At 39.2% G+C, this 23,017-nt stretch overlaps 1 protein-coding gene across 1 annotated transcript; it reads right to left on the reverse strand.

The window, feature by feature from the left end:
* Window positions 1-3,117: 3,117 nt before the first annotated feature.
* kcnk10b (potassium channel, subfamily K, member 10b) lies at window positions 3,118-19,902 on the reverse strand (the record flags this gene model as incomplete). The annotated part of the gene is made up of 7 exons (XM_080512733.1): window positions 3,118-3,768; window positions 4,787-4,929; window positions 5,028-5,220; window positions 5,940-6,100; window positions 8,238-8,355; window positions 16,439-16,854; window positions 19,848-19,902. The coding sequence occupies 7 exons, from the start codon at window positions 19,900-19,902 to the stop codon at window positions 3,118-3,120; spliced, it is 1,737 nt and encodes a 578-aa protein (XP_080368859.1).
* Window positions 19,903-23,017: the final 3,115 nt, after the last annotated feature.

Raw genomic sequence — 23,017 nt, forward strand, 5'->3', positions numbered from 1 at the left:
AACTAGACAGATACAATCTTCGGAAACACTGATGTGGCGCCAGATATTTCGAGAGAAGTGATAGGCATTGAAAAAGAAGAATACCATCGAGTTGACCTGAATATCTGAAGCGTAGGCTGTTTGCATACACATATTGCCACTTGTATCTCTTTTCCTCCATTATTCTGCCAAAAAATTAGTATCTGCTTTGTATTTCATCTTGTTTCCATGGCATCACTTATTCTTTTTTATTTATTTATTTTTCCCTGTGTTGTTCAGAACATTTGAATAGGTTTATTATCGGTTTAGGGTTTAATACCAAAGGAATTTGGTGCATTTCTAGTTATCGGACCTGAATGGTCAAAGCATGTTACAAAAAGGGTTTAAGCCCTAAAATTTATTTTTATTAAGTTTGTAGATACTTGAGTATCGAAGGCTGAAGGACACTCTCGGCAGGTCTTACAATCCTTTCTTAGGAATCAACTGAAATAACTTGCTTTCTCTGAACACATTAGGCTTTTTTAAGTATTGATCGGTTTTCACTTGTTATCAGAGCAGCTGGCTGAGGGTGGTCGACGCCTAAAGACTGAACAGATTCATTCGAAAGGTTAGCGACATCGCGGGAGGCTGAGGTGGGATCCGGACAGGTGGTCTCAGAGAGCAGGTGGTTATAAAGAGATATTTTCAATCCATGCAGAGAAGGAGGCATACTTTGAGTACATTTGAATTATAAGGCACGATTGTGGAAACATTGACTGTGGTTTACAAAGCTGAGCCAGGTGTCCTCTTTTTTGGAAATAAAAATATGTCGATTCGTGACACTGAATGCCAATCAGTGGAAAGCATAATAAGCTGAATGTGAGAGGCTGCCGCAGAAGGTTTGTCATACTGGGTCCCAAAAGAAAATCGGTGTTGTTGTTGATATCAGATGGTTTTCCTTCCTGCTGTTGTGGAAAGTTTGTGTCAGCATGCAGAGCCTCGGGCAGAAGTCTCTCTGCAAAATAGTGTGATTATTTTAATACTGATAGAAAAGGTAAGAGGTAAGAGGGAGCTTTAAGAACAAAGTAACGGTGGAAAACAAAAATCTTTTTTTTTTTGTTCAGAATTATATGTACAGTAAGTAGAAATGAAACGTGTGGTGCTTTTAAACTACTCTAACATGTACAATTTATCCAAAATGTACTCAAGTAAAAGTAACGCGTTACAACAATTAGATCTTTCCTGCGGCCGTCAAACTTTAGAACTACTCTTGTAAATAATCTTTCAGTTGGCTTTTTTTTTCTTAATTTGCACATGTATTTATTCATTGTCAACCTGTAATGTGTATATTGTGACAATACCTAATTTTGTATCTTATTTATATATTATTCTATTTCTGTAAATTGCTATATTTACATAATTATTATTAACAATTCCCTCTTAGAGTTAATATAAGGATCGCAATTATAAAAAAAAGTATTTTCCATTCTGCGATCATCACATATTCTCTCACCGCACATTTCTAGCTTGTGTTTTGACTCGAGGTTTAACATAATACAACAAACTTAAATGTTTTGTTGGATTGTTGGAGGGAGTTATTGTGCAAACAAAACCCACACAGAGAGAACATGCTAACTCACATTGCAAATGCTATCCCGAAAATAAATCTAATAATGAATTAAAATTTATTAATTAATAATTCAATGCTACTAGTCGTTACCAGTTTGAGTTCTTGAATCATATTTATTACCTGGAAAAGGCACTCACTACATGTATTGTGATCTCTTCAGAAAATAAACTGTACACAACAAACAGTTGCTTAACATGTCACAGGTCATGGTCATGGAAAGGTTAATGCCTTCAGATAAGCAGGTGTGTGGAACAGCTGTGTGTTATTCACCTTGGAAAATGCATTGAAAGCATGCCAGTGATACATAAAAAAAAAAAATCCTGTACAACTAAAAGTATCATCTTTGAGTTGTAGTTATTAGTACCAGTTTGTAAATGTAAATAGTGGTCAGGTATGAAATATTTGTGTGAGTAAAACATCTAGCAGCTACAAGGAAATATTAAGAGTGAAGATGTCCATAGCCGGAATGTTAGTCTTAGAAAAACCAAGCAAAAGCAAAAATGAAGTTATTCAAGTTATATTTTACAGGACAGCTTGGCTGATGTTAAAAAAGTAGTAAACATAACAGCAAACATGTTCGGTGAATCCAAAATAATATCATCACATTCATTGAAACACACTCAAAACATTGGTGGTAATGTAAATATAATGTACAAAACTTGAAAAAATGTGAAAGTTGTGTTCAACATGACTGACAATCTTTGTGTGCCGCTTTGTGTGTCTCCCTCCGTTAATATACAATTTAAAAAACAGTACAGAAACACATGTTGTGACCTGCAGATGAGCCAGAAAAATATGAATGAAAGCCCAACAATTCATTCTACTCAGTAAGAAACATAATTACAGCAGTGACTCCGAGCTGTCAAGTGGGTTAATGCCAGATATCGGTTATGGTCGTGTCTCGAAAACCATGCATTGTGATTAGTCTGTTTACATAATCAATGCCACATACATTGTAGGGAATAGTTGTACATGTCGCCTAGGTAAATACTCGCGTTGTTTATATTGATCCAACAGAGGACACATCCTCCCACTCTCCATTCATTAAATGTCGAGGTCCTTTTGGAGCAGGCTGCTGGGATGAAAATAGCTCCCGCAGTATGAGATGGCAAATGGAAAATCGATGATGTTTCTGAACAAGGGTGACATGAGTGAAGCTCTCTGGCTGTCCTGTGCACATTGTTAAAAAATAAGATTTCAGCATGAACAGATGGCCGTCGCCCAAGTGTCTCAGGAGAGCCTGGAGGGCTGAGATCCTAACGAGTCCCATTTCAGAGCAACATCTGTAATGAGGTATTTTGACTACAGTCTCTTCTTCAGCTTCAGGTTTTTATTCATTTTTGGCAAAATATTTTCTTCCCATGGCTATCGCATGGCGCATGTGTCCTGGGAACAGTTCCAATCCAAGCATAGGAAGCAGAAAGGCACATTTATTGACATCTCTAAGGACGTGCACGCGTGTCTGAGACCTGTTCTCCGTGTGCCTCTGCAGTCCTTGTCTGTCTGTGGCTTTTCTTCAGTTCGATTCCTTAATCGCTCTCTCTGTCTTTGGCCTGTTGTTCTGGCATGAAACCATTCAACTTGCTGCGCTCCATCGCGTACTGCGACAGGTTTGTGAGACTAGTGTTTCCCTCTTTTCTTTCCCCGCTTTCCTCATCGGGCTCCCCGTCCTCCTCTTCCTCCGTCCTCTCCTCCCCCAGCATCTTGCTGCCATTGTTCATGCCGACACTTGCCCGTCGAACGTCCTCCGTAATATTCCTCCTCAGCTCCCTATTTCTGTTGCGTCTGGCCAGTTTGGTGAGGGATCCAAAGCGGAGGTTAAAGAGGTTCTCCTCCGAAGAGGAGGCAGTCTCTGGTGTTTGTTCACTCCCCCGGTGGTCATACGGCTCGCAGGCCCCCTTCAGCCTCAGGTTGTTGAGCTTGGTGTCGATGCTCTCCTGGGAGGAAGTTTTGAAACGGCCGGCATCCAGACTGGCGAACATGGCCCGTTTCTCGGGTGACAGCATGTCGAGGGAGTGAGCTCGCTGCTCCAGGCCCAGCTGACGGCGCTCCATGCTGCGGATGGTGGCAGCCCTCTGGAGCTTGTCATGGATCTCCACGCTCAGGCGTCGCCGAGTTTCACGAAACTCCGCCCGTACATTCGCTTTCCACTCCACTGCGTGAGCCTTAAACTCCCCCACCTACGATAAAAGTGCAATAAATAAAACATAAGACAAGAAAACAATGTGTGAAGTTTCCGTCTCGCTCCTCACTGATATGTACTTAGTAATGTGATCAAGAGCCTGCAGTTCAGTGTCCATATTACATCATATACATATTTTGTCAGTTATTTATAGTCACAGACCGGCCTCAGATGCATATTCATGAACAGTGAGAGAGAACTGTATTACCACAAGCGTGCACACACAGAGAGAGCGTGAAAAAGCTCCATTGAAAGGCCTCCGAGCCTGGACTCAGACCAGTGATAATCTCACTGTGAAGTGAGAGCGCCACACTGCCATGTAACCCATTCATAACTTTTAACTTTTTAACTTCAATTTTGGCCAAATTAATTAATTTGAAAAAAAAAAAACATCTTATCCCATAAATATGCATAGGTAATTTTACTTATAAGAAAAAAAAGTATCTAAAAAATACTTTTTTTTTAGTATCTAAAAAAAAAAAAAAGTTTAATTACATAAAAGATTAAACACAAAAATATTGAAATATTTAAAAGTATGTGTAATAAATCTTAAAAGTATGTAAACACATCAGGAAATTTGCTTTTCTCCCATTAAAAATAATGATATTGGAAAATATCACAATAAATGACTTATTGAATATTCCATCAGTAAACTAATAGAAACAGACTTGGTTACTTAAATTTCTAATGTTATGAACTCCTTTGAAACTTGTAAGACTTCACATGTAAAAGATAGGAATTCATTATTAAAGAAAGAATTTTCTGACATAAAAAAACAGCTATTCTTCGAAGAGGATTAATAGACTTGTAACTTGATGACATGCTGTTATATATTAAACATTTAAGGCAATAGTACTCCCTGACAGACCTTTCTAACATGGTCCAGAATGTCCAGAAATCACTTAATTAAAAACAAAATGAGCAGGCAGATGGGAAGGCGGAGGCAATGGGTGAGTGACATTTTATTTAGTTGTCTTCTAATATAATCCTGGCCGATACAATCAAATGAACCCCACCTCCTCTTTGGTCTTTTTCGATAGCACTCGAAGCCAGTCTCCAATCATGCTGAGGACGGCCGCAAAGTACGCTAAACCCACAAGGATCCAGAACCACACCAGAGGTTTGTACCACTTCATGTAGTCGATGGTACGATTCCCACCTTGGGGAGGGAAGGAAGATGAGCAGTATAGTCAGAAACATGTAAAGACTTTTCTTCGAAAAACACTGATTACACTGACTTCTGGAGCGTAGTTCTACCTGCCACATAGTCTCCTATTCCCACTGTGGTGAGAGTGATCACAACAAAGTAGATGGCCTCTAGAGTTGTCCAGCCTTCGATGTGCTTGAAGATGACAGCAGGGATGGTGACGAAGACGATGCAGCCGGCCAGGATGAACAGGATGACGGAGGTCACCCTGATCTTTGTTTGGCTGATCTGTTTGTGTTTTTGCTGAGGAGATAAACAGGAGAACATGAGACTACTGAAGATCATCAAACTGTGGCAGTGGGAATAAACAGTGACAATCCGCCCTCATTAATTCCTATCAAGTAGATATTAGTAAATACACCCAGGGTATTATTTGTTTGGTGGGATAGAAGGAATCTAAATGTTTTACTATAAACGGTCACATTTCTGCAAAGTGATTAATGGTTCATCATCAGTAAACTGAACTAAGAAACATGATATAGAGCTGTTATCAGACTAAAACCTGTGCGAATACCTTTAAATTAATATTTACCAAACACTGTTTGCCTTACAAGCATTACATTGTGAATAAAATGCTTACATCTGGTACTTTCCTTAAGGTTTAATTTATATCGATAACAGCTTAACTCAGTATCTGCCACCATTGACTATGATCCTACATTTTATTTTCATCATCCCATCTATTTCACATATATTCTACTGAAACAGTTGTGAAACTTTGTGTTTCAATGAAATTAACATTTCTTCCCCCCAGATTCTTTTTTTTTTTTTTTAATCTGGTATCTTTCCATTTTTAGCTCTTCCCCTCATCCCCCTCGTCCATCTGTTCACCAAAACTACTCCCTTCCCTTCGCTCATCACATATGACACTATGAAAATACTGTCAAAAAATATCTGAAAGACCAACAAAATCCTGATGAGTCTCACATTTTTTACAATGCAGTGTAATATGTGAAGCTCACCCTGAATATCTTCTCAACCCTCAAGATGCTTTTCACAAATATAGTCCCCAACTGGTCTCCGATCCCCGCCAACAGGAAGCCAAAAAGAGGGATGCCAAATATGGCATAAAGGATGCAGAAGATTTTCCCGCCTTCTGTGCTTGGAGCGATGTTTCCATAACCTATTGAGACATGTGGCGCAGGATAAGGAGCAGAGAAGAAGAAGGGGGGTGGGGGGGGGAGGGAAGGGGAATGAATGAGAGAACACGAGATCAGTGACAAAAATAAAGACACAGCGCAGTGCCATGAGGAGGTGGTAAGACGAGAAGCAGAGGGCAATCAGGGCTTCCTTATGCAACATAATCAATTGAAACCCTTATGCAATACCCCTGAGTTCCCAGGGCAAGGGTCTGAGGTAAACAAGCCCATGCAGACAGTAATTGGGTTCCCAGTAAAGAAAATTACATTTATAATGACAACATAGGAGCATAAATTGGTCCATGAGACTCCAAAACATTTGTAAAGATGAGAAGCGGCGAGCAGAATATTTTATCATCCGTCCTTTCACTGGCATGTTCACTTTCATTTCTCTCTCACTTGCTCATGATGTTCTTGCCGTTTTCTCACATCATTAAAAAGTTGCATCATGAATATCACATAGTCTAAATTTTCATCCAAAATAGTTGAATGAATGAATCCTGCGTTGTAATATTGTGGTATTTCTCATTAATTCCTCAATCCAAAGTTAATAAACCCACTTAAAAACGTCAGTGCTCTGCACTAATGAGAGGCCGAGAACATTGCGTTTGTCGAGGCTCTTACGTAAAGGTAAAAGAAACCTTTAATCCACAGCACTGATGTTGCATTCATGTCTCTGGTAAATGAAAGTGAATCGATGGGTCTCATATGATCAAAGCTTCTGTGCAACAAATGTCTCTTTGCTGTCATTTTTGAAAGAACTGCGATCAGAAAAAAAATGTATTAATTAATTACACAACCCTGCTGCAAAAGCAACAAATGCTTTACAAGGGGGAATGTGGCATTTTGAGATAGGCTGAAGAAAAATGGCACGTCTTCTTTCCAAACGTTTTTATGAGAACGGTTGTTAATCCCCACAGTGTGTGAGCTTTGCATCATTTAGCACCGCTGCATGAGCACAAAACCATTTTGTAAAAACCCACACGAGTACTAAAAAGCAACAAAAAAGTCTCACTTTTTATACATCGCATTCTGTTTTCTACAAAAAGTGCTTTATAAACAAAGTCAGATTGATATCATATAACTGCACTGTTCACATGATGATTTATGTCAGGATTTTCACTTAATTCATTCAGCATCAAACACTTTTGACAACATGACTGAGGACTTGTAAATTGAGCAATTTTAAGTAATTTCCACTAACCACCATGAGACTAAATTCTAATTACCTGACTCCTCCTGCTCAATTATGCAAGAGAGTAAGATGGAAATGTTCTAATCTGTGTCTTTCACATCCAGGCAACACAATCTTCTGATCTCTCTGGAAATGGTACATCTTTCTATGTAAAGGAAGACTTTTTAAGTTCAGTGATGTTGGCTTTGTTAAAGGATCAAACAGAAGACGAAGGGTTCATCTTCATGATCTGAAAAAAATCTGCCTATTCAAATCCAGCAAGAAAAAAAAAAGAAGAAAAAAAAAGCACAAAATCTGCTGCTAAATTGTTCTCATTATTCTTCCTTCCCACGCGGTCAGAATCGGCTGAGCTGCAACACTGACGTCACTGCATTTGTCCAATTATATTTCCACCCTCGTATTTCCAGCAGAGATCAATCTGTACTTTCTGCTCTCTAGCTATTCATTCTGCTTTCATCCTTATATAGTTCTACATCTTCCTCTTTCTTCACCTGGATGATCACGTCATTTTGTTTTCTATTTTATAGAATCAGACTATAGTTAACCTTTTTTAACAAAATGATCAGGATGAAAAATGATACTTCATCACTCCCAATATACTTAAATAGAAACATTGTTACTGGCATCAAGAGGAATAAAGAGAGAATTACTTAAAATTATGTTTCCCATTATTTTTCCTCCTGGACACCTTTGAGACTGCCTCAGGGAAAAGCTGCAGACCCCTTTTCTCATGATTGATTTGTCAAAACATGGCAGTAAAGTTAAACAATGGCCCAAACGTCATCATTATCATCAAGACGCTTCAGGTCGGACTCTATAAAAGTGTCATATTATGGTTTTGTGATAACCTCAAAGAGGGTAAAACCTCGTACCCCACCCTTGATCTCAACACCGCCCCATGGAAAGCGCTTGCTTCTAACATTTACCTATGGTTGTAATGACCGTTCCCGCGAAGAAGAAGGAACTGCCCAGGTCCCAATAACTGGAATTGTAGGTCGTGTCCCCAATAGGCCTCACTCCTGCACTGGCAGCGTCTATAGCATGCTGGAAACAGAAATATTTATGAGTTATAGGGACAAAAAGAAATAACCTGATTTAGCAGTAAAAACACATGGAGAGACACCCTTAAATAGAAAAACAGCTTAATAGCACCTGGCTCATGAATAAAGAAATTCAAGGTTTTGATTGTATACCAGTTAGGCTGATGCCAAAATGTTTGCTCTGATCTAAGATCTAAACAAACCCTTTACCTACGCTTCTGCGTATATCAGTGCATTGCGTGCATTTATGTATTCATGTGTGCCCCCTGCCACTGATTGTGTAACACTCATGAGGTAACTGAGGATAAATGGAGTGAGACTATACACAGCATCAACGGTGGAGGAAACCACCTGAGGACAAAAAAAAAGTTGAAGAGGGGAAATAATCAAAAGAACTGAATCTGGCTTGAAAATGGATGAGAAGAGTGCAAAGAATTATAAGAATAACAGGCAAAGGAGCTACATGTGAATAACAATTCATTGAATTGTCCTACTCTTATCGTATGTGAGTAAAAATTTAACTGTGTGACAAAATGCAGTTTGTCGTGCATCTATAGAGTTTCATCTTTTCGGCTTGGCCCAATATGCAAAGTTCAACCCTTTTATGAAAGTAATGATATTTGATCATTTCTGCATTTCTTCCTGTTGTTGCCCTTTCTCCTCCACCCAGTCGATGCACCTCACAGTGCGCGTCTTTAAGAGCTACATTTGTCACTGAGACAAATTCTAAACATACAATATATCTAATATATCCGATTCTGATTTTCCACTGATTGCATGAGAAAATCATTTCATATATATCACATAATTGTACTGAATGGTGGAGGATATCACAGCACAATGGTGTGAGATACGCTTCTCTTATGGAAGATTATTGTTAGAGATAAATGTGTGATTTTGATGAGTCTTACTCATTCCAACAGATTTTACTTTCCCAAATTAAAAAAAGGAACCAACATAGAATATAATTTAATGTATTCCATATATTTTGATTTCTCAAACTCAAAAGGAGCCTCTTGTTGTGAAGCAGGAAAGCTATTCACTAGGTCACTGAGGAACTAGACACCTTCTAATAAATAGTTTAACCAGGGAGTGTTTTTTTTTTTTTTTCAGTTATGAATGAGAAGCTTACCTGCAATCTTACACAGATATTTGTATCTGGGTTATTTTAGGTCAATTTAAACTAGAAATAAAAGCCAGGTATGCATTGTCTTGTGACCTTTATAAGATATCTGACAATGCCTTATCTTATCTTGTTGGACGGTTAAGTTTTGAAGACACCATATCCACCAGATGGTCTCTTCGTGTTTACTTGGAATTTCAGTATTAATATTTAGATATGAATATAAAAAATGCATGAAACCAAACCATAGTGACTGTTACACTCGTCCTGCAGATATAAAAATGCGCGTGTGCTCAAACACACAGAGCACCTTGTGTAGATATTCCTCAGTGTCTACACTCAGCCCGATCTGCATTTGTTTACAGTTCACACGGAATTAATAAACATGCGGCTCTCTTTTTCTTCAGTGTCAGCCCTTTTCTTTGGTCCCTCAGCCCTTCTTTAGTCCCAGCCTGTCTGACGCTGAGAAAACATTTACTGCATCATTATTCTCATCAACGCACTCCTGCGGTCAATATGGAACTGTTAATGCACTTGTGTGTGTTGTCTCTAATTCCCTTGTTAATGACCCTTTCACTGGATTATCATTTATTTTCTTATCAACATTGCAATTTTGTTATATGTTGCCTCTCGGTCCCCAAAACAACAACATTGGTTTAACTGGCATGTGAGTCACTGAATGAATCCCATAGATGAGAAATACTGCCCCTTCTACCAAACATCTTTAAGGATGTAAGGTTTTGGCTTTAATGGAGATTCCCCCATCAGAGTAACCCTCCTAGTTACCCAGGAAGGCTCATATGATAAAATATGGATTAACTCTCGTGACACACATTTCAAAGCAGACAGAGAGTGCAAGGACCACTTCTAAACACATCGCTGCACATGCCTACTCACAAGCTTACATGTGATTACCTCAGCTCCATCCAGCCTTCCCCACCCTCCCCTAATGGAACCAAATTTTATATCTAAAATTAGCTGATTGCAATAATGCTATTTCATAGGTTTTATTGGACACAGCTAATTTATTGGGGGTAATATCAAAGTGGTAATTATATAATAAACTGCAAATAACCTAATTCTGGAGTCAGTGGAGGGCTATATTTAGCTGCACAATGTATCTGAATTCTTTATGAGGGGATCTATTTTTGTCTCTTGCCTCTTTCACAGCCAAGTTCATGCTGCATTAGAGATGTGAAAAAATCCTGCTTTCACACGTGCAGATTTGAGACACGAGTCTGGTGACTTTGCGATGTCTGTTAGTGAGACAAATGGCGTTTCTTTTTTTTTCTTTTTTTCTTCCTCACACATTGAGTTCTCTTCTATTTTGATTTCGATTTATCCTTAAGAATCGTCCCGCAGCCATTCCTGGAGACCTGCATCGATGCCAAGTCATGAGGGCTCTTAGCTAATGTGTTTTCACTTCCTCCACTGCAGGATCATTAGAGAGACGACAAACTCACTGCAGATTTTTTTTTATCCTCTCAGTGTGTCTTTCTACCCCACAGCAGGCGACGGCACTGATCCAGCCAGCAGGGCGCATCACTCTCTCCTTCACCCAACCTCACTGTGGTACAGTGCCAAGCACCTCTCTATGCAGCACTTTGCACATCAGTAATAGATCCTAGATTTATCTGAACCACCTTGAAGCCCTCAGGCTTGCCATATAGGAAGACTGTGGTGCATCACTGCAAACAGAGGCATAGCAACAGTGTAGACATCGTTTAATATCGGTGACAATGTACTAGCTCCATTTACATTAGACACGGTCTACTACAATAACAATGCAGCATGTCGGGAATTCCCCCAAATGCAGCAGCCTGATGTCGCTCTGTAGTGGCTTGAAAAGCATGAAGACGAAGGTCTTTTTATAAAAAAAATATGTATTTATCTTGCTTTTGTTTGTATTTATACATTATCTATGCTTACTTGTCCAGAAACACATCTGGCATGTTTGACATTTCACTACAAAACAAGCATTCAGATTGAAGTATTCAGTTATATTCAAAGAAATTATCTTTACAGAATGAACAAAAAATTCTAACTGTAATCAAATGAAGTAGGAGTAGGGAAATCCTGGTTTAATTACAGGTACAAGGCTTTTGTGTGCAGTGTTTGAAAGTTCCTCCTGAGAATGTGCAGGTTTTGTCAAAATGTTCTGGCTTCTCCACAAAGTCCAAAGAAATTCTTGTTAGCTTATTGGATGCTCAAAAATGGCTTTCATCTGTTGACAGTTGGGATCTACCCCAGCTTGTTTTTAATCCTTGATTGTATAAAGCAGGTATAAAAGATGGATGGAGTTAATAAATAATTGTTGTGTAAATTGTGTGTTCAGTATCTTTAAAAAAATAACTTGTCCCTTGATGAGATAGATCGCATTCATCTTATATTCTGGTTTATCCATTTGAGTGGTTCAGTAGCCAATCAAAGGTGATTTTGGGGAAAGTATGGTACACTCTGGGAAGGTCACCAGTCCATCACAGAGACAAACACAAATCAACAAAACACACTCATATTCACCCCTGTAAGCAATTGAAGCCCGCCAATAAGCCTCAAACTTATGTTATTTGGAATGGGAGGAAACTGGAGTACTCACAGAAAACCCACTCAAAATGCAAAGTCTCCACACAATGCAAGAACTGAAGAGAGCTAACCACTTCACCACTGGCGGAATCTCTTGACAATAAAAAGCACAATACTTTTGATGGCTACTCAGATTTTTCTAACTTGACGCGGTTTTTAAGTCTGTTTTCATCAAATAATAGAAAATACATCCAAGAGAAGGCATCATGCAGTGGTTCATTATTTGAATAAAGAATAACATTTTTGTTCCATCACTGCCGTTTGCATGTTCTTACATCAGGTAGCTCAGGTAATATAAAGGTTTAATGGTACATGAGTGCGTCCTCAACAAACGTGGCTGCACGGGTGTCGGTAACAGCATGGCTTCACATCATGCCACAGTATGAGTCATCATAAAGACCCCAGGAAAGCCAATTAGGTCTGCCATCTCATTGGGCTCGCAGTGGGTGGGCGGACGACACGGACACGGTAGCAGACGCATCGAGGTCAGCAGACGTGCATGGACATACATTTGAGTCAACACACGCTGAGCAGCAAGCCTGAACAAGAGCTCCCTCTTAAATACATGGTCTCACACACACACACACACACACACACACACACACACACACACACACACACACACACACACACACACACACACATGCGCGCCTCCCAAGGTTGCCATTTTTCCGTCAACTCCTCCACCAAACAGTTTGACAACAGTGAGTCACCACTGCTGTGTCCCCGCAGAAGATCTTCTACTGAGTGGCGGCTTGACGCAGCATGAACAGACCCATAATGGAACCTGTTAAAGGCCCAGACAGACTTTATGATGAAGTACTTGTGAAGCAGCATGTCCCAAAGGCCCTTTTTTTTTGTGATGACAAGATAAATTGTGTTGTTTGTCAATGTGGGCTTTACACATGGCGTGATATTTGTTATGTCTGTTTACTTATTGCTGAAATAACTGGTGGGATGACAGATCAACATTATCTTTTTGGGGGACAATTCGTTTTCTTGAAAGGACCAGAACATGCCACTGTGAAATATGGATGGTGATTATGACGCCACACCCACAGCTCATCACGACGACTGGAAACAACAATACAGGCTTTATTTCCCATTTAAAATCTGAAAATAACAAGTTATGTAATGCCTGGTTAACATTTGCCACTCAGAGCCGTGGTTTGAGTCCAGGCTTTGAGCCTTTCTATGCAAAGTTTGCGTGGTCTCTCCGTGAATGACATACCTACTGTAAGTTTTTTCCAGGTAGTCACCCCGCCATAGTCCAAAAATGTGGTGTATATGAGGGAGGGATAGATGAAACTAAAAAAAAAAAAAAATCAGTCCATATGGAATAAAAAGTTGGTCCTTTGCTGTGAAAAGTGTCACATAAACTACAAATCTGCTACTGCAATGCACCATGTGAGACTGTCAACTTTCAGCTCTTTGACTTTTCACGTTTAAGATTTCATAGCACGCTATCATATGTATTTAATCTGTACGTGATAACGGGGACATCGGTCTCTGTGAGCCATCTGCCACTGCTGGTGTTTCTGCTTGGAGCGGCAGGAGGTGTGTGACTGCTGGCCTGTGCTATGAATAATTGATTCCCTCTGGACCCCCGGCACACCATGGTAAAGGTTTTAATTTCCCACTTCTCCTCAAGAAAAACAGCCATTGATTTTTATAAACTCATGACAGGACTTGTGTGGCTTCAAGGTTGAGTTCAGCAAGAAGGGGAAATGGATGTGTTTCAGAGAGAGATTAAAAGACATCATAGATATGAGTGGAGATTCGGGGGAAATAGATAGGATAGAGAGTATTCACTGGAGCAATGTTGACGATGCCAACGTCAAATGAAAGCACTCCACTGGAAATAACACACACAAATGGCAACTGTTTTGGATTCCATTAAATATAAGACAATGAGAGTGGCCCGCTGTGGCCTTAACATTGGTTATGGGTTTATGACTCTGAGAGGGAGAGACACAGAAAAACATGAAATGCGAGTTATTTTAACAAGGTTATTTTTATACTCTAGTAAACTGTATCAGAAGGTCATAACTATTTACAGTGCTCGTCTGATTTTTGCTAATTGCACAAGGTGTTTGTGTTTCCAGTTTTGGGTCACTCTAATCTTTTTATCTGATGGTTAAAAGAAAAATCTCCACCAGAGAAGTGTCTGATTGATCTTGCTTGCAGTTTGTCTACCATTGCATCTCCTCACAAATCAAACTCCCCACTGAGCCGGCTCTACAGATCTCAAATCATTCTCCAATCCTGCTTTCAGCTCTACATGTCAGGTTGATGTTGTGACCTTAAATCTTGCCCCATAATTCCAGGTGGGATGCCAGAGAGCACAGCAAAGTGTCCCCACACTATTTGCTGTAAAGCAGCTGACTCCATAAAAAGAAATTGTAAAATGTACAGTTCAGTTGAAATGTGATGGTCCTTTAGTGTCATTCTGACGGTCCAAAGCACATCAGTAGGGGTTGAGATTAAAACCTTTACAAGCTACGTCGCTAAAATGCAGAAAACTGCAAATAGGAAGCTTAAATCAAACAATATATCACACAGCTGATGCTCAATGTCATATTTTTAACATTCAACTGTTCTGAGGTAAATATGCATGTTAGAATATTATCTATTCCTGTTTCACAAAGTAAAAACTAGAACAGATTTTTATCTTTCATGGGTTCAGGTGCATTTCGAAATGTTTTTTTTTTTTTTTTTTTTAATCTTGGGTTCTGTATTTTGTTAAAATATAAACAACATTGCAGATCACATGGCAAGGTAACACATACAAAGTTTGGCAGTGAATATTTCTGACTGTAAGTGCAACAGTGCTGTTATGGGCATGAGCTAGTTTCCTTATTTAAAATGTGTGGGTGTTGTTGAAGCTGCACTCTGGAAGTTCATACTGTACTAATACATCTTTTATGGTTGTGATTTTTTTTTTTTATTGATCCCCACCAATAAATACATATATCACACATATTCTTAATATGTTACAGTAATAGCAACTCTCAGGTCGACAATTTCAATAACAGCTTACATTTTATTGTGACTGATTTTATTATGAGTGTATTATTTTAAAGACTATTTATTTGCTGTTCTGGTAATGTTGAGACATTGTATAATCCCATTGTATTGTTCTGTTATGTAAAAGGCTATGGATGTCATTTTAAGAAAATACATATTTTTGGAGTCAGTTCATACAGGCTTTTTAAATTCTTCTATCTTTGAGTCAGTGTGTGGATGAATGCAACCCACACACTGGAGCACACATAAATATGTATCAAGGGCATCTATAGTAGCTACCAACTGAAGGAGTAACATTCAGGATATGTATGAATGTACATGCAAACATGTATAGAGGACATAATGATAATATCAGAGACGAAGCCTCTTTACACAACAAGTGTGCTATTCTCGTGAAGAGACAAATTACAGATTGTTAGTAATTTATTGAAGCACTTCTGTGCAAAAAGGCTTCTTTAACTTAAGCACTAACACAGGTCCACTCTAATGACATTTCATTAGTTTCACAAACGCAAATGCAACAAACATCTTCAAATTTGATGTGTTAAAAACAGAGATATGGGCAACTGTAAGGATTTGAAGTTAATGTTAAACAGAGGATGACAGTCTTCATAGTTGTTTATGGAGAGCAAAATAGGAAGCAACCGGCAGGTAGTCATAATATCATGGCTGACTGGTACATATCAGCACTTTTTTTCCACATGGCTGACATGAAAGTGATCGGAGCGCCAGGCTACTAAACACAGGTGAAACATAACATAAAGCAGCACAGAGGACGCGCAGGGCAGCCACAGATGACTGATAGTGATACTCTTCTAAAGGTTAATCAACATGAGAGTCCCCTTTCACAGCCACGGAGATATTACAGTGACAGTTTCTATCACACTATCACAAAAGAATATTGTTATAAAAAGTGTTTTTAGATAAATTCAGACATAAAATAAAGCGTATTTTAAATCAGTATTTAAAGAACTCTTTTGTTAAAGGACAATCTGCCTCTGTGAGGCATCGCATTTAAGCCTGTCAAGATCATGTCACTTGCAAATGAAAGCAGAATTAATTACCTCTTGAACTCGTAATTACCCCTGATAGTAGTGATCATCTATAAAACTGCTGCTAAAAAGGTCACTCCTGACTTTTTTTCCCCCGTATCGATTGATTAAAATGACACAGCATAATGTTATTCATCACTTTCCTTTTTCAACCTCATTTTCTCATCCACTTATTCTTTAACAAGCTCATGTGTTAGCGATAATAATGTGTTAGTGATAACCAGACGCATCAAATGCAAAATGTTGCTCCAAGGCTGTGAAAGTCTGACAAACGCACCATACTTTCACTTTAAAGCGCTCACCTTGATGATTGCATCCAGCTCTTCAGACGAGACACACGGATGTCTTTTCAGGAAGGACACCTTCTCCTGGGTGATGCTGGTCTTCTTGTCACTTTCATACGGCTGCTCCAGGGCCCTGAATACCAGTCCCCCACAAACCAGGTAGAGAACCACCACGATGAACACAGCCAGCACCGTCTTCCACTTCATCACCGAGTGCAGCGCCGCGGTCGAGGCGTCACAGCTCGTGTCCATGCTGGCCACCATGCTGGCAGAGCGGGAGGAGATGGACAGGCGAGGCAGCGGACAGTGGCCGTTGGTCTTCGGGTCGCAGCCCATGGGGTTCTGCATGGTGGCCACGCTTGCCTGGACGAGAGTGGACTTCACCATGCCAGGCTGGACCTTTTTGGGAGGGACCAAGTTGGTCTGAACCGCCACTAGAAGAGAGAAAGAAGAAAAGACATGAATGATATACACCTGGTTTAGGTTGTTTACCTTTTTATCATTCTTTTTTTCTGTAAATTGTTTCTATAGAATGATAAATTATGATAGCAAGTTGGAAAAGTTGTTCATCCGTCCGTCCATCCATCCATTTTTTCACCCATTAGAGTGAAATTAAAGCTTACAGTAGACACCGTGGACAGATTGCCAGTCCATCACAGGGCCAAGCAACAAGATAAACATCCACATAGTGTCACACGCCCAGTCAATTTAAAGACTTCAGTTTAACTTACTTAGGTCTTTGGACTGTGAAAATAATGACTGCATTTTCATATGTTATCATATTTACCGATTCATATCTCTGTCATTTGTGTGGCTCTGTGAGGTGTGGCAACAAATTAAGAAAATGCAATCTACTCTGTAAAATGAGATGAGATTTGTTGTGGCGTTTCATTTTTTTGTAGCAGCACAGGGATCCTGCTTCTGCATGAACTAATAGAAGTTAATTCCAGCCAAAACATGCAACATTCTGCATGAAACTTTTAAAAAAAACATTGTATTTTTTTCATCTCAACAGAATAAAATACTATAACTAGAAATCCTTCAAAAGACGTGATTAAATGTACCCCTTCGCATTAAATACATTAGTTCTGGTTAAAAAGGTTACAAGGATGTGGGACTCACCAAAACAAAAACATATGTTTATGACAAAGGTGATGAATACATACAGTGTGTACTACTGTCAGTAGTCGTCTTCTATACAGGTTTCATAATAGATAAGATGGATGTTACAGCATGCCAGCCCTCAGGTGAACTGTGCCAAGGAGGCAGCCAAATTTAGACTCTTTTAATGTCTATAAAATACTGCATCGGCTTTTCAGAGCCCTGGCCGTCACCCTTTACACCGCCACTCCCCTCACGTGGGATAGCACGGAGTCCCCTGAGGTCTGTTGACTGTAATGATGTAACCCCTCTCAGGTGAGAAAATGAAAAACGGGCTGGATGGAGGGTGGCGCTCTTTGGTTTAAATAAGGTAGAATCATTTACAGTACGGGCTCCACAAAATGTAAATGCCCCCACACTCACTCATACACACACACACACACACACACACACACACACACACACACACACACACACACACACACACACACACACACACACACACACACAGAGAGAGAGACACACTCACTTGCATGCGCACACACTCCACCCTGATGAGTCAAGGACGTCCAGGAAGTGTCTCATGCTCTGATCCAGGAGCTATGAATCTTGTTAGTTAATCCCTATATCATGACTGAATCAATAACAGCAAAGTGATACAAGCACAGCAAGGTGCAAAGCAGCCACTTTCAATTACGCCTGTCAGGACGGTGGATGTTATTCTTCGTTTTTGTATTGGATTTGTTGTTTTGACTTTCATGAGCACGTGAGAGCGTCGTCTGGCTAATAAATTGTTAAAAAGGGATCATAGCATTGTTGTTTTGGTTTTTCATTTCTTGTGGTTAATAAGTGAAATGAAGTATGTAGCAGAATAGTAGCAGCTCCGATAAGTCGAAAACAACCAAAACAAAGCGGCACTGAACACTGTTTAGTTTCCATTTTCAGATTCCTGCAGGCTGTGTGCCATTAATACAAAATCCCTTTCAAACCACTGAAACAGCTTCACATTGATTTTTGCAAATTAAATAAGGCCTGAGTGAAAAGCAATGCTTCTTATCTGATAGTATCTAATGCTCCCACTCAGCCCTCTCTTCCTCTCTGCTTCCATTATGTCTGACTGTAGCAAAGGAAATGGTTGTGGTCCACCATCGAGGTGTTTCTCAAAGAAATATGACTGAAGCAAGGTGATGGGGTTTGATGACTGCAATATAAATGTCCCACAGTTACGTGAAGTGATGGGAAGGTACTTGCTTCTGTTCAGTTTTCTGTGTATTAGCTGGACAAACACATTTTCCACACGCTGGTGAACAAACCTAAACTATACCGAGTAATAAGAAACATGTTTAAAGATTGACTTGGGTTGTGTCTTAGCCCAGTTCTTCCCCACAACACTGGACAGGTTGCAGGTTTTTTGATTCACCAGCTGAGCCTACAAATGAAGCGTCAAGTCAGTCAGAATGTGAACTAAAAAAAAATTCCACAATAAAAGTGTCACAGAACTTGGAACACTTCATGTATTTTAGATATAAATCGGACCATTTTGTTTTAATGTGCACTTAAAGACCAAGAGTGTTTCTCCCTGAGAGAGCGAGAGAGAGAGAGAGGGAGAGAGAGAGAGAGAGAGAGAGAGAGAGAGAGAGAGAGAGAGAGCCTTAGTCATCAGACGTGCAAAATCAACATGTCATCGTTATTGGCCAATATTTAAAATGGCTTGTTGACATGGCACGAAAAAAATTGTTTTTGCATATGGAAATATGATCATTTTAAACTTTGATTAAATGTGATAACTTAGTGCTAAGATGATGATATTTTCAATAATTTGGTCACAACAATAAAGTCAGTTTCGGTAGATTTTGAAAAAAAAAACAAAAAAAAAAAACGTCAACACTTCAGATATAGGTTAGTACGTAGCTGAGCGCTTAGCCATTTTGTAGGAAAAGATCTCTGAAGGCACTTTTTACTTTTCTTTTTTCTCAGAATGTCAACGGATGCTTTTATTTTGATCACTTTGCACCCGCGTGCACCGGTGATTTGTGCGCGCTTGAGCGAGCGCAGCTGCACACAAGAGGAAAGGATGGAGAACAGAAATACCCCAACCTCTTTGTCTTATTTCAATGGTCCTTTTACAATACATGAATAAACCTGCAACATGAATTGAGATAATGTTATGAAATTAAGAAATAATTTAGCTGGATTCAGTGAATCGCGAGTAAAATGTTTTGTTGCGATTGATTGCGCTTCAGGTTTCCCCAGAAGCAATTACTACGATTAAGAGCAGAACGTATTCTAAGTTATATCAAACAATAAAAAAGCAGAAATCACTGACCTTGCTCCGGGTCCCAGTTAACTTGTTTTCTCGGTGTTTCTATTGGAAATTTCATCTTTGAATTTGTTCTGAATCAAAACGCTAATCAATGTAATCTTTGAGATTTGTGGGGGGGGGGGGGACGTGAATTGAGAAATCACGTAAAAATCTTCACGATCCTCATCTTCTGCGTGTCATTCGTTTTGTGGAGGTGGGTGTTAATTGTACAGAAACGCATCGTAAAGCCGCATTGTCTGCCCTTCTAGTTCCCCCCTCCTTTTTTTTCTCCCTCCACCTCGCGCGTGGTGCTCGTCTGAAGGACTGAGATACTTGTGACACCTTTCACAGAGCCGTCGCACCACTCAGAGGTCCAAACCACATCCCATCTCACACTCAGCCACACACGCGCAAGTGGTCCGGTCCATTAACGCAAACGGAGAGTGGCCAAAGATCCAACTTTACGCACGCGTTACACCGGCAGCAAGAACAACGGGGAACGGCGCTCTCCTCCCTTTACATTCCAGTAACGCTGGCTAAATCACCTGTATTTACTGTAAATATCCAACCATCTCATTATGAACTACGTCTTCACTAAATCGTCCAATTCGTCTCTGAATACTTACTCTTGTATTATATTTTCTCGTAATAGGATTATCCCCTCATCGGTTGGCAGCCGGCGAATGAGCACATGGCGCAGAATGGCAAGTCAAAGATGCACACCAAATCATTGGCAGACTTAGACCATTACATCATTCACATTTGTGGGAAACAGTGCATTATTTATGGACTCCGATGGTTAAAGACACGTCTCCACCTCCATCCGGTCAGTTGGTCCACACTGTGGAGAAGGCTAAGTCATCATGCCAGACCATCACATCATAAACTAGCCAGTCAACTATTACCAGAAAAAAAAAAGGGGGGGGGGGGGGGGGGGGGTCTGAGAATAAAGTGAAATTATATAAAGATCAGAAGTTGGAATCTTGATTAGACCACGTTTATTTATACAAAAATGAATGGATGATGATGATGATGATGATAATAATAATTATTATTATTATAATAATATGTATTTATTTATTTATTTGACCAACTTTTCGCAAAAACTATTAACCCGAATTGCATGACGTATTCAGGAATGATTTGTCATCCTCCATGAACCAATCGAGTGGATTTTGGGATGATAACAGCAAACCGTTTCCAAATAAATCCCCCAAAACTGCGAAAAAATGTCCCATACAAAGCGGATGAGAGAAGCTCCTGAAGGAGATCAAGGGAGATCTGTCTGTTACCATGGAGATGCACTGGGTGGCTGCAGCTGCTGTTAACCACCTCCATTCCCATTGTGACACTTTTATTTATCTAATTTAATTGAAAATTTATTCTTGCATCGACTTAAACCCATAAGTGCAAAGATTTTTAAGTTTTTCTGCTTTATTTTTACTTGATCTGCAGAATATTTGACATTGCTGTAATTCTGTATTGTTCCACTTGTGACTTTGCTATAACAGGGAGAGGATTTTTTTTTCTTCAGTAGGCTATATATTTTAAAGGATAATAGAGTTTGGTTTGGGTTTATCTTGATGACAAAATTGCAAAATATAAAACATTAATTGTTTTCAAATGAGTGCCTTAATGAGTTAGTGTGAATCATATTTCCAGTTGCATAAAATAATCATATACTGTGAATACTTCTAATTGAATGTTGAATTTATATTATATGCTAAGGGTCTTATGTGTCCAGTGATGTAGTGGTTAGGACTCTGACCTCAAAACAAGAATCTCACAGGTGTGCACTACAACATTTTCTGTGAAGTTTGCATGTTCTCCCAGTGCATGCAAAGGTTTTCACCAGCTATTACTGAAAACACATGCGACATGGGTGACTTGAGCACTTGTAGCTATGAATGTGAGTGTGAGTGAGACTATATGTCTAGCTGTGCTTCTCCTGTTTAAAGACTGGTGACCTGTTCAGGCTCTATCCTGCCTTCCAGCTTCTGCACATAATACAACATTGGACAAAGCGGTATTGAATATGGATGGATGGATTATACATTAAAAACTACATCTTTAGTATCTTTTCAGTTATGTAATGTTAATTTGAACACACATGTAATGCGTTGATATTCTAACATTTACCATAAAATAGGCAGTAAACATTATTTTAAGAGCAATATTGTCTTTAGCACAAGTAATTCACTGCTTTTCAATGGTAACTGATGTAACGGGTTAAAGGGTCAATCAGACAATACAAGGAACATGGCAAATGTAACAATACTGTGTTGACTAAAAGCTTTTATGTTCAACATACCCAGCTGAATCATAGTTTATATTTGCCACCCCTCAATGTTTTCCAAAATTAGCCACTTTTTTTATTGTAATTGAGACCAGAAAGGGGTTGTGGTTTTCATGATAGCAGAATTCTATAGTAGCAGTAAAGAATGAATATTTAGCTACCATTACAATCATGATTATTCATGGCCTTGGCACATGTGGTAGAGATTTAGGCTCCCTTGGGAGCATGAATGGAAAAGAACTTGAATTAATAATGTCATGTTTTGCCTTTTGATCGGCACATTGGCAACCACATTATATTTTAAGCAAGGTTTAGACCAGCAACTGTCTGGGATTCATCGTATTAAACAGAATTTTCAGGTGCATAGTATATTTCTCAAAATTAGTTTCACATTGGATATATTTTTAAAAAGCACAGGTGGAAGTGGCTAATTCTTTTATGCATGCAGTTCCAAGGTTTGGTCTTTGTATTGTCTCTAATTACAGATAGTTGTCATGGATGAATGGAATAGCTGAATAGCTGGAGGAGAGTGCTTTTTTCTTTCACAGTGAGTCAAATTATCTTAGGTGACAGCTAATTGCCTGCAATTCCATTGAATGTTCATGATTTACATATGAAAAAAAGCAGGTGTACTTTCTGGCAATGTATGCTAGTTGAATGAGTAATGCATCATTTTTATTCCACACATTTGAAAATAAGTCCATTAAACAAAATGATGTAATTGTAAATATCCTATATCCTATGAATATCCTGTCATATAAAATAATATTAATAAAAACTTAATCTGGTGGTGACAGGACTTTTGATAGTGTTTCTGCTCACTTTTAACATAGGTGTTTGCAAATTGAGCTGGATATTTAATGAAACATGTCTTCTCCTATTAGGTATAAATGTCAAT

The sequence above is a fragment of the Blennius ocellaris genome, assembly GCF_963422515.1.
Source record: "Blennius ocellaris genome assembly, chromosome: 17".
Lineage (NCBI taxonomy): Eukaryota > Metazoa > Chordata > Actinopteri > Blenniiformes > Blenniidae > Blennius > Blennius ocellaris.